Below are 12,231 nucleotides of genomic sequence, written 5' to 3'. Positions count from 1 at the left end.
GACTGGTAAGAGGAGTAGCGGTGTTGCCAACAAGCGAGCCTGGTGGCTTAGCATTTTCATTGTTTGGTTTCTGTGTGGAAGAAACCCCTGCATGGGCAACTAATGTGCATGTGAACTTTCTGTTAAATGAAAGTGGGATGCCATGTCCTTAAAACAGTTTTTTGACTGACGCAACTCATTGGGAAAACACATGCCACTTGAGAGGTGTGTGTGTGTGTGTGTGTGTGTGTGTATATGTATGTGTATCTAGTGTTGGAAATAATACACCACACATGTGAACTGTATTGCCCCCTAAGTTTTTTGTAGTGACTACTATACATTTAGATTTCTTGTATGAAGAAATACAGTTATTATTTGATCTGTTAAACATAATCTATTGTTGTTGTGAAATATGTGTATTGAATAACTTTTTTTTTTTTTCAAGTTTTGCTGTATTGACTGAATAAATGAATGGTGTTGCATAGTTATTTTCATCTTCTCTTTTGTGCAGATGTCACCACACACATTGACATGCATTGCATCTTCCAGTTGGGATCGACCATACACTAGAGAAGTGGCTGCATTTCCATTGGTAAATTTAAGAAATAAAAGCTCATGTAACTTTACCAGCCAGTATTTGTTTTATAGGGTACTACATTTCTGAAATCCCAATTTGGCAATAAAAAAAAACCTTGCTAAATTGGTAAAGCATTATAGAAGTGCATACATGAGTACTTGTATGTATCAATTTCCTTTAGCATTGCATGTTATCAAATGGTTGGTTCTACTTTCCCAGTTTTGTTCCCCTTTACATGATCCACTATTATCATCATCATCAGGAAGTCCTTTTAAGAGAAATGACGCAAAGCGTGTATATAGACAGGAAAAAAGCAGAAAGAGGTTTCAGGTTATCCGCAGTGCTGAGATCCAAAAGAATAGTGAAATACTTTATGAAAAAAAAACCAATGCTTTAACCCACTAAATATTGTGCAGTTGGGATTAAGATCTACTTTAAAACTGAACAATCACACCCCAGTCATTAACAGATTCAGTCCATCAGTCAATTACCTTTTATTGCATCTTTAAAAAGGTTTTCTTTCTTTCTCCCTAGGCATAGTTGATAAAACAAATGCCTAGATACAAACATTAATGTCAGTGCATATGGGTAATTTTTAGTAAAATTTTAACTAGAACAACCCATCCAACCTTAAAGCAAAATTCCAGCTTTACTATCACTTTAATTAGTTTGTATTTCAATTTCCATTACAGAACAATGCAGCCATTGTGTGCATAGTAATGGACTGTAGTTTCATAGGCTACATACAGTAAGTGGAGCTCTTTCCACCTGCTTCCAGCATAAGAGAATAGAGCTGGGTGCTTCTCTGTCCTTTTAGGATCAGCTTTGTATTTTTAACAACAAATTCAAGGCTTCCTCTGATTGGAGAATGTGACATCTGCCCGCCCCTCCGCCTCAGCTAGTCAGAGGCAGCAGACAGCAAATTTCCCATAATTCTGCAAAAACCAGACTGCCGCTTAATATATGTAGCTAATGCTACTATAGTTCATTACGGCGACTGCATCATTCTGTAATGGAAATGCTTTGTTTTGGACCAGTTTGGCCCAAGCAAACTAAAGTGGAACCATAAGCTAAAAAAAATGGCGAAAAGGTGTGTTTTTTTTTTTTTTTTTTTCTGCCCAACCACACTGTACACCGAATTGCTCATATGCAGCTCCTGAACGAGCTTCTGCGTATGCACGGGACTGACTTTATCTCTGGTTGGCCAGTGAAATAAAGCTTAGTCCCTGGAAGAAGACTGGGTGAAGTTGTCTGTGGCTGGTGAGGATACGCCAGGATACCGCAGTGCTGGAATAGAGTAGGGATGGGCGAATGGTTCGGGACGAACTTTCGCTGTTCGGACAGCTGAACAAATGGGTCCTTCGACCGTATGTTCGCACCCCCCCCCGGACCAACCACCGTGCATTGTGGCGCTGAACAGTGCATTGCAAGCCCTGATTGGCTGCAGCAGTGAAAGCTTTGGCCAATCAGGGCTCAGCACTGTCGTCATGACTTTATCCAGTCATGGCTCATTCCTGCCCCACAGTATAAAACTATTCTTTCAATGGCAGGCATTTTCAGTGTGATTTCGGTGTGGAGAGAGATAGAACAGGGCTCTGTTCAGTGCTGTTAGTTTGTGTGCTATACTGTGCTATTTTGCTTCAATTGTCAGTGTAGAATATTAGTATAGTGTGAGTGTAGTGAGGAGGACCATCATTCAGCTTTGCATAGTGTGCAGCTAGAGTTGGGACAGCTCAGATAGTTTCACTGTAGTGTAGTGGGACTGTCATTCATACATACTTTAGTGTAGAGTAGGGACAGCTCAGATAGTATCAGTGTAGTATAGTGAGACCGTGTCAGTAATCTTTACATTAGTGTATAGCTAGAGTAGAGACAGTTCAGATGGCATCAGTGTAGTGGCGGTTGAGTCTATTTGATTGCATTACTGCCCCCCCCCCCCCCCCCCGCCACTATATTTTTCATTTTTAGGCTGTCACTTTAAAAATCAAATCACTGCTCATTTAAAATTATATATATCTTACAGGTAGTGCCCTAGTTGGGATTCAAACTGAGGACTTTAGTGCTGCAAGGCAGAAGTGCTAACACCACACCCGAGGGGTGCAGGAGATTAGGGAAATTAACAAGTGGCTGAGGAACTGGTGTAGGAAGGAGGGTTTTGCGTTCCTGGAGAACTGCTCAGTCGGCTTCCGACATTTTTTAGCAGGGACAGACTGCCCCCAAATGGGGAGGGCGCAGCTTTGCTGGGAGAGAAGATGGCCCAAAAGTTAGAGAGGCTTTTAAACTAGGTGTGGGGGGGGGGGGGGGGAAGGTCCAGATGTAATGTTAGCCAGCATTGAGCAAGATTCAGCAGCTAATTATGGGGGCATTAGTGGTAGGGTGACTAGAATGCCTAAACACAAGGTAAGTAAGTTGGCAAATTCCAAGACCAGCTTTATAACAACTAACAAGGAAATCTTATACGACAGGACAAAATTACTAGGCTTGTACACCAATGCAAGAAGTCTAGCTAATAAAATGGGAGAACTGGAGCTGCTAATATAAGAGGTGGATTTCGATTTTGTGGGAATTCCAGAAACTTGGTTAGACAACTCACATGATTGACTGGCAACCATTCAGGGGTATGCCTTATATCGTAGGGACCGAGAGGGTAGGAAAGAGGTATGCCTGTACATCGAGAATGATTTGCAAGTTAACGCGAGGGTCAACATTACTAATGCGGCAAGGGAGGAGGTGGAATCCTTGTGGGTGGAGCTCTATAGAGGGAAAAATAATAAGAAAGTAATAGTGGGTGTATGCTACAGGCCCCCTAACCTGAGGGAGGAGGAGGAGTCTGACCTCCTATCACAACTAGGAAGGGCGGCAAGGCAGGGCAATGTCATTATCATGGGGGATTTTAATTATCCAGATATCGACTGAAGGAAGAATCTGCCTATTTATCAAAGGCTTTTCCTAAATGTCTTACAGGACAATTTCATGGGTCAGTTGGTGAATGCACCAACAAGAGACAATGCATTACTATACCTACTCATTACAAACCACACAGATATGATCGCTGATGTGGAAATTCGGCGCAACTTAGGAAACGCGATCACAGGTTAAATACATTCATTATAAATCACAGAAAAAGGAAGCACAAGGGTAATACAAAAACACTGTATATTAAAAGAGCCAACTTTCCTAAACTGCACTCGTTGCTACACGATACTGAATGGGATAAAATCCTAGGAACAAGGAACACTGAGGAAAAATGGGAGTGCTTTAAGAGCATAATAAATAAAGGGATTGGCCAGTGCATCCCAATGGGCAATAAGTATAAAAGAGCTAAAATTAAACCTGGGTGGCTAAACTCTAACCTAAAAATGCATATAAAAGCAAAGGCCTTCATAAAATTAGAAGGCTGTGGGGGTCATTATCAACATTCTAACCATACAAGGAATGTAATAAATGTACGAGCGCAATCACGGCAGCTAAAATAGACCACGAAAGGCACATAGTGGAGAGTAAAAAAAAAAAATCCCAACAAATTTTTTAAAATATATTAACAGTAAGAAAGTAAAGCCAGGGCATATTTTGTTACGAAAGACAGAGAATGCAAAGGTTTTAAATGCATTCTTCTTGGTTTTCATGAACGAAAAAGGGGGATATAGTAACCAAGACTGTAACATTAATAATACATCACAGAATGTACCCTCGTGGCTAACAGAAGCTAGTATCAGAAATGGACTTGAAAGACTTAGTTCACCAGGACCAGATGGCTTACACCTGAGGGTCCTTAAGGAACTCAGTCAGGTGATAGCTAGACCATTGTTCCTAATATTTATGGACATTTTACTGACTGGAATGGTACCAGCCGATTGGAGAAAAGCCAATGTGGTACCAATATTTAAAAAAGGACTGTAATATATCCCTGGAAACTACAACCCCTGGCAAAAATTATGGAATCACCAGTCCCTAAGGATGTTCCTTCAGTTGTTTATTGTTGTAGAAAAAAGCAGATCACAGACATGGCCAAAAACTAAAGGCATTTCAAATGGCAACTTTCTGGCTTTAAGAAACACTAAAAGAAATCAAGAAAAATAATTGCGGTGGCCAGTAACAGTTAAATTTATAGAACAAGCACAGGAAATAAATTATGGCATCTCTCAACTCTGAGGAAAAAATTATGGAATCATGAAAAACAAACAAACAAAATAACACTCCAACACATCACTAGTACTTTGTTGCACCACCTCTGGCTTTTATAACTGCTTGCAGTCTCTGGGGCATTGAGTGATAAACAGTACTCTTCATCAATCTGGCTCCAGCCTTCTCTGATTGCTGTTGCCAAATCATCTTTGCAGGTTGGAGCCTTGTCATGGACCATTTTCTTTAACTTCCACCACAGATTTTCAATTGGATTGAGTTCCAGACTGTTTGCAGGCCATGACATTGACCTTATGTGTCTTTCTTCAAGGATTTTTTTCACAGTTTTTGCTCTATGGCAAGATGCATTATCTCGATAAATGATTTCATCATCCCCAAACATCCTTTCAGTAGATGGTGTAAGAAAAGTGTCCAAAATTTCAATGTAAACCTGTGCATTTATTGAAGATTTAATGACAGCCATCTCCCCAGTGCCTTTACCTGACATGCAGCCCCATATCATAATTGACTGTGGAAATTTGCATGTTTTCTTCAGACAGTCGTCTGCATAAATCTCATTGGAACGGCACCAAACAAAAGTTCCAGCATCATCACCTTGCCCAATGCAGATTCGAGATTCATCACTGAATATGACTTTCTTCCAATCATCCACAGTCCACGATTGCCTTTCCTTAGACCATTGTAACCTTCTTTTTTTTTTTTTGTGTTTAGGTGTTAGAGATGGCTTTCTTTTAGCTTTTCTGTATGTAAATCCCATTTCCTTTAGGCGGTTTCATACAGTTCGGTCACAGATGTTGACTCCAGTTTCCTCCCATTTGTTCCTCATTTGTTTTGTTGTACATTTTCTGTTTTCAAGGCATATTGCTTTAAGTTTTCTGTCTTGACGCTTTGATGTCTTCCTTGGTCTACCAGTATGCTTGCCTTTAACCACCTTCCCATGTTTGTATTTGGTCCATGTTTTAGACACAGCCGACTGTGAACAACCAACATCTTGTGCAACACTGCGTGATGATTTACCCTCTTTACCTACATACTAACAAGCAGATTTAATCTGATGCAGGTGTTAGTAATAAAAAATTACAGGGTGATTCCATAATTTATTCCCTGTGCTTGTTCTATAAATCTAACTGTTACTGGCCACCACAATTATTTTTCTTGATTTCTTTTAGTGTTTCTTAAAGCCAGAAAGTTGCCATTTGAAATGCCTTTAGTTTTTGGCCATGTCTGTGATCTGCTTTTTTTCTACAACAATAAACAACTGATGGAACATCCTCAGGGACTGGTGATTCCATAATTTTTGCCAGGGGTTGTACAGGCCTGCCAGCCCAACATCAATAGTCTGTAAGCTATTGGAGGGGATGATAAGGGAATATATCCACTAATTTGCTCATGAAAACAGTATTGGTAATAATCAGACTGAATTTCTGAAGGATCGGTCTTGCCAGACCAATCTATTAACATTCCATGAGGAAGTGAGCTGCCGTCTAGATGGCAGGCCTGTGGGTGTGGTGTATATCTGGATTTTGCAAAGGCATTTGATACAGTTCCCCACAAACGTTTACGTTATAAAACTTTGGCCTTTTGACATCTACCAAAGGGTATGTACCTGGATTGAAAACTGGCTACAGGCGCTGGTCCAAAGAATGGTGATAAATAGCGAGTACTTGGAATGGTCCAGTGAAGTGTTTCTCAACTCCAGTCCGCAAGGCGCCCCAACAGGCCATGTTTTCAGGCTTTCCATTATTGGGCACAGGTAATTTGATCAGTTTCACTGCCTTAGTAATTTAACATGGCTGTTTCATCTGAGGGAAATCCTGAAAACATGACCTGTTGGGGCACCTTAAGGACTGGAGTTGAGAAACGCTGGTCCAGTGTGGTAAGTGGGGTCCCCCAAGGATCAGTCCTGAGACCAATTCTATTTGACGTTTTCATAAATGATATAGAGGTTGGTATAAATGGCTCAATCTCAGTTTGCTGATGGTCCAAAGCTAAGCAGGGCAATAACCTCCGCGCAGGATGTGGAAACCTTCCAAGAAGACCTAAAATAAATAAATAAATAAATAAAAAAAATGGGGTGGGCAACTTTACATGGCAAATGAGGTTTAATGTTGAAAAATGTAAGGTAATGTATTTGGGTGCTAAAAATACGAACGCAAGTTATTCGCTAAAGGGAGAACCTCTGGGGGAGTCCAGGATGGAAAAAGATCTGGGGGTCCTAGTAGATGCCAGGCTTAGCAATGGCATGCAATGCCAAGCTGCTGCAAGCAAAGCCAACAGAGTATTTGCATGCATTAAAAAGGGGATTCACTCCAGGGATAAAGCAATAATTCTCCAACTCTACAAGAAACTGGTCCGACCACATCTTAAGTAAGCCATCCTGTTCTGGGCACCAGTCCTCAAGAAGGATGTGCTGGAACTAGGAAAGAGTTCAGAGAAGGGCAACAAAGCTAATAAAGGGACTTAGAGGATCTCCGCTACTGTATGGGGAAAGACTACAAGCATTGAACTTATTCTCTCTGGAAAAGAGCTGCTTGAGAGGGGATATGATTGCGATATACAAATACCGTACTGGTGACCATAGCATAGGGGAAAAACTTTGAAGTGAAAGGGAGTTTAAAAATACACGTGTCCATTCAGTGAAATTGGAAGAGAAGTGGTTTAACCCTAATCTGTGTAGAGGGTTCTTTACTGTCCGAGCAGTAAGGATGTGGAATTCTCTTCCACAAGCAATGGTATCAGCAGGGAGAGTCGATCGTTAAAATTCCCAGCTAATAGTTTGTTTTTGTTTTTTTTAAACTATCACAACATACAGGTATAAACAATTTATTATTGATATAAACACATATATACACACACACACCACAGGTTTATATAATTTGATTTAATGACTTTTTGGGATGAATAGTTAATGCATACTTTTTTTTCCCAGCCTTTTGTCAAGCCAGAGAGCAAATTCTGGCCCACAATAGCTCGAATTGATGATATCTACGGTGATCAACATTTGGTCTGCACTTGTCCTCCTATGGAGGTGTATGAATCTCCATTCACAGAACAGAAGAGGGCTTCTTCCTAGCATTACAAACTCTTCCTACTATGTCCCAATTGCCAATACAAAACTGCCATTCAGCTATACTGAGAGCAACATTCATGCCTTCCGAATTTAATGGGAACCTGTCATGAAAGAAATATGGGGGCTACCGTTGCTGCTCTTCTAAAAATGCTAGTACCCTTGCTATCATGCTGACACTTGGTATTCAATGGTATATCCCTTACTTGGAGCAATAATGTAAAATTTCTCTGTACTTATTTGTAATTGAGTACTGAAGCCATTCAATTAGCATTTTCAGAAGAACTTCATCAATCGCAGTCTGTAGCTGAGTCATAACAGTTTTCCTTTTAAGAACAGTAAATGTATGTGTATATATAATATATATTTTTTAAATATTGTCATTTGGTGTGCATTTCAGTGTATAAACTCAATGACTGTTAATAATCACTCCACTGCAGAAATAGTAATGAGCAAATACCAATATTTTAAATAAGTTAGTTTCTTTTCCAATTTAACTGAGGAATGTTTGAGAGGAAATAGATTTGGCAACTGCTGTTTACTGTACTGCAATTAAGGACACCTTATCTAACAGCCATTATTGTTGTAAATATGCAAACTCTTTTCTCTGCAGTGGTCAATAAAGTCTTTATTTGGTTTCTAAAACTTTGTGTTAAACTGTTCTTTTAGTTCAGACAGAAGTAAATATTCGAACAATTTAGATCAGCGTATAAGTCCAGACAATGTAAATATATTTCTTACAGATCCATGTTTTTGTTGGTTGTAATTCTTAGTGGTACAGGGATCTCCCTATATGACAGAGTTTTTCTTAAACTTGACTGTAAATTATTTACTTTAATACTTACATTTGGGTCACATATTACAAAACTCTCACTTCAGCTATGGAATCCTACCAAGGCCTGAGCCTGCTTACCAATATCATTGTTTGATTAGTAGGCGTTCTTTTCAGTGCTGTACATGGAACACCAACTGAGGTCCATGAACCTTTAGGCTGGCTTCATATCTAAGCCGATGCAGCTCACAGCCGGGGGTCTGGTACCTCCCCATTCATTGTTTTTCAGGTCCGATTTCAGCACAAATTTTTGGCTTAATTTGGACCTGAAATGGACCAAAAGACGCACAGAACCCGGTGCATGTTCGCACCGGAGCCGCAGCGAAGATAAGTGAACCGGCTCCATAGAGAGCCGGTCACAATCTCCTGCTATTGCAAATTGCAATTCGCACTTTAAAACTTCTGAAAAGTAAATATTGGAGCCATTGTCAGGAAGGGAATCTGGCGGGTAAAAAAAGCATAAACAAAAATCTTACAATACCTAAAACCTATTTTTCATTTATCTATCTTGCAATAATTTATGCAATTACATTCACATCTGCAAATCATAATGTTTTTTGTATTTCAGTTTATGTTACCAATTCTGGTTTGTCATGATTTGCTTTTAGTCTTTAAAGAAAAAAAAAAAAAAAACAGCATTCCAATAACATTTTTCATTTTGTGCAGTTTCCTGCAATTCTAGACAAATATCAGCATTATTAGGGTGGCAATTCAGTTTTATTTTTTCTCTCCACTGCATAAAAACTGCGGTGCCTTGTGCGTTCTCTTGTAGCAGCAGCGGAGCTCAATGATGCTGCGTCAAGAGCTAAAAGCGCAGGTGTAGGTGGGGGAGAGTGCTCAAACCTGGGATGCTGGGGACAAGTGTCTAACAGTTGGAATGTCCTGGAATGGGCACACAGTTTCTTGTGGGGATAAGAGTAGCTTACAGGTATTGCTATCTAGACACTTTTTTTTTTCTTTAATTAATTTTTTTTTTTTTTTTTTAAAGCTGCATAGGGTTTTTGAACACCCTTAAGCCCCTTGACAGCCAGCTGTTTGCTAGCTGCAAAAACATCCACCCAGTTTTGAGTATCAACAGAAGCATGCTATGTTTGAACTACTATAAACTTCTGATCAGTTTTGAAGTGTTTAGACATATAACAAGTACCCTGCACACAGTTTATGGAATCTCAATAATATGATTTTTGTACTTGCCATAAAATCTATTTTTTAAAGGCCGTTAAGGGACACCGGCATTCAGAAACAGGTTTTACTTTCACCTGCAGGAGGTTGTGACACTGGCACACAGAAGCTGTAAGTCAACCCCTTTGTCCCAAGTGGACTTAAAGAAATTAGTTGTATGGTAATTATAAAAATTAAGGCACAAAGGATAAAGTACTTTAGGTACTTTTTGTTATACTGCTGCCTTTAGGAGATTGGACAATGGCAAACAAATCTGTAAGAACAGCCCAGTATAATCCCTCCCAGCCTGCCTCAGTTGTGTGTGTTTTTATCAAGCATGTTTCTTCAGTTGCTGCAGTGCCAGGAAGGACTCATTTTGCAGCTTGCGGCTGAGGTAATTTACATATACTCCCGGGTGCTACAGCATTTGAGTGTATGTATATTTCCTTAGTTGTCTGTCAGCTATGTACAATCTGGGCTTGATTACCTTTTTAATGGAGTGCAGGGGGAGATTTTTAGGAGTCCAATAGACCCCTTATCTCTCATTAAAGAGAACTTCCATTGTGCTATTACATACATGTTTGGATCGGCACCATGATCAGTGGTGACCCGCCCATAGGGGGTGCAGGAGCGCCGACCCCAACCCCCCCCAAAGCTACTCATCGGACACACAGGTGTATGGAAAGCATGACGTGCTGCAATCACTGGGGAAAAAATTTAAAACAATGGCTCTTAAGTGTGTGCAGGGTGCCGGACACGCAGCTGCTATGGGAAGCATGATGCGTTTACAATCATGTGATTGCAAACAAGAAGCTCTATTGGCTTCCTTTAGAAAGTCCTCAGGACTCAGCTCTGTGCTCTGAACACTCCCTCTATAGCAGGGATATGCAATTAGCGGACCTCCAGCTATTGCAAAACTACAAGTCCCATCATGCCTCTGCCTCTGGGAGTCATGCTTGTGGCTGTCAGTCTTGCTATGCCTCATGGTATTTGTAATTCTGCAACAGATGGAGGTAGGTCTAATTGCATATCCCTGCTCTATAACTTTGTTCCCTGCTGTGGTGTGTGATTGGTGGGTCTCACGCTGTCGTTTCCGGTTTCTCTGACTCATCCCAGCTGGTCCGAAGGTGGATGGAAGGCGACTTGCTGTGAGTACGAGGAGGGGGGACATCTGATGGAGACATCTAATGTAAAGAGGGACTCTGATGAGCACACCTGATGTATAGGGGGATGCTGATGGGGACACCTGTTGTAAAGGGGGACTTTGATTGGGACACCTGATCTATAGAGGGACTCTGATGGGGACACCTGATGCAAAAGGGAGCTCTGATGAGGACACCTTATGTTGTGTGGTTTTATTTTCTTTTACTTGAAATATGGATGTGATTGGCCTACAGCGATGGGCACAGTAAGGCTGCATATGATGGGCACAGTTTTTTATCTAGCAGTAATAATACATCACCTAATAAATGGCTATTTACAGTCCTGCATTACTAACAGTTTCATTTTTCAGTTTTCAAACCCCCCCCCCCCCCCCCCCCCAAAAAAAAAAATTGAGCACCAGCTGCCACTGACCATGATCCTCCTGATGATACCTGTGATACCTGGGCTCCCTGCTGCCTTACCATGCCCAGGTCCCAGATGGTATTACCCTTCCTGCTTCAACAGTGGTTGTGGGAGTACCCTTGTAGGCAATCTTTCTCTATACCTAGCATGGCAGATCATAATCACACGGGCAATGATCCAGGGGCCCTTGCCAGTGCCCTGATCTGATAGCCAAGCCCACAGACCCTTGTATGAGTCACAATGCTCCTCAGAGTCCTCCTTTATCCATTTAGGGGTAACTTTCCTCAGTTCCATTCGGGGGGAGGATTCTCTACTATGAGTTTTTAAGCAAAATTGCAGCCATGATAGCTGACTCAGAATGCAGGGACTGCATGCATGCATCCATGCCCTCTCCTCCAAAGTCTCTCTAATTTTTTGGGGATACAGTTGCTTCTGCACAGTCAGCTGGGGCTGAGGAGGATTGTACCTTTATTCTTATTTGAGGAATGGATACAGGAGTCCTATTCTGCATACATAACTTACAATCTTTAAGGATATAATTTTAGTCTAATTGATGCAGTCTGCATTTGCTTAAAGTGATAGTAAAGTTACCTGTTTGATTTATACCTACAGGTAAGCTTATAATAAAGTTTACCTGTGGGTGAAGTAAATCTCTCCATCCATTCAGAGCTCTGGGCTGCGCCTGCAACGTCATTACAGCTTGGCCATTCAAACGGTCAAAGCCAGTAGGAAGACCGGATGAAGATGGAAGCCCTGGCTGTAGTGACAGTGTGCCGCTGGAGGGCTTCGTTTTTAAAGTAAGTCTGTCATAATGTGCTAATATGCGGTGCATATCCTACAGGGACCCAATTTATTTATTTTTTAGGTTTACTACCACTTTAAACTTGCATTCTCTGTTAGCCTGTG

General features: G+C 40.9%; 1 protein-coding gene across 1 annotated transcript in view; it reads left to right on the top strand.

Annotated features, from left to right (window-relative positions):
- The window catches only part of GLDC (glycine decarboxylase), a 66,915-nt gene extending 58,504 nt beyond the window's left edge, over positions 1–8,411 (top strand). Inside the window, exons 23-24 of the mRNA XM_073635200.1 lie at positions 491–571; positions 7,629–8,411. Coding sequence (XP_073491301.1) covers positions 491–571; positions 7,629–7,772 — 225 coding nt within the window. The 3' untranslated portion in view covers positions 7,773–8,411. The remainder of the gene's footprint in view (positions 1–490; positions 572–7,628) is intronic.
- The last annotated feature ends 3,820 nt before the right edge of the window (positions 8,412–12,231 follow it).

Source organism: Aquarana catesbeiana, linkage group LG01, assembly GCF_042186555.1.
Source record: "Aquarana catesbeiana isolate 2022-GZ linkage group LG01, ASM4218655v1, whole genome shotgun sequence".
Taxonomy (NCBI): Eukaryota; Metazoa; Chordata; class Amphibia; order Anura; family Ranidae; genus Aquarana; species Aquarana catesbeiana.
The sequence above is the reverse complement of the archived record's forward strand: the minus strand, read 5'-3'. Positions and strand labels throughout refer to the sequence as shown.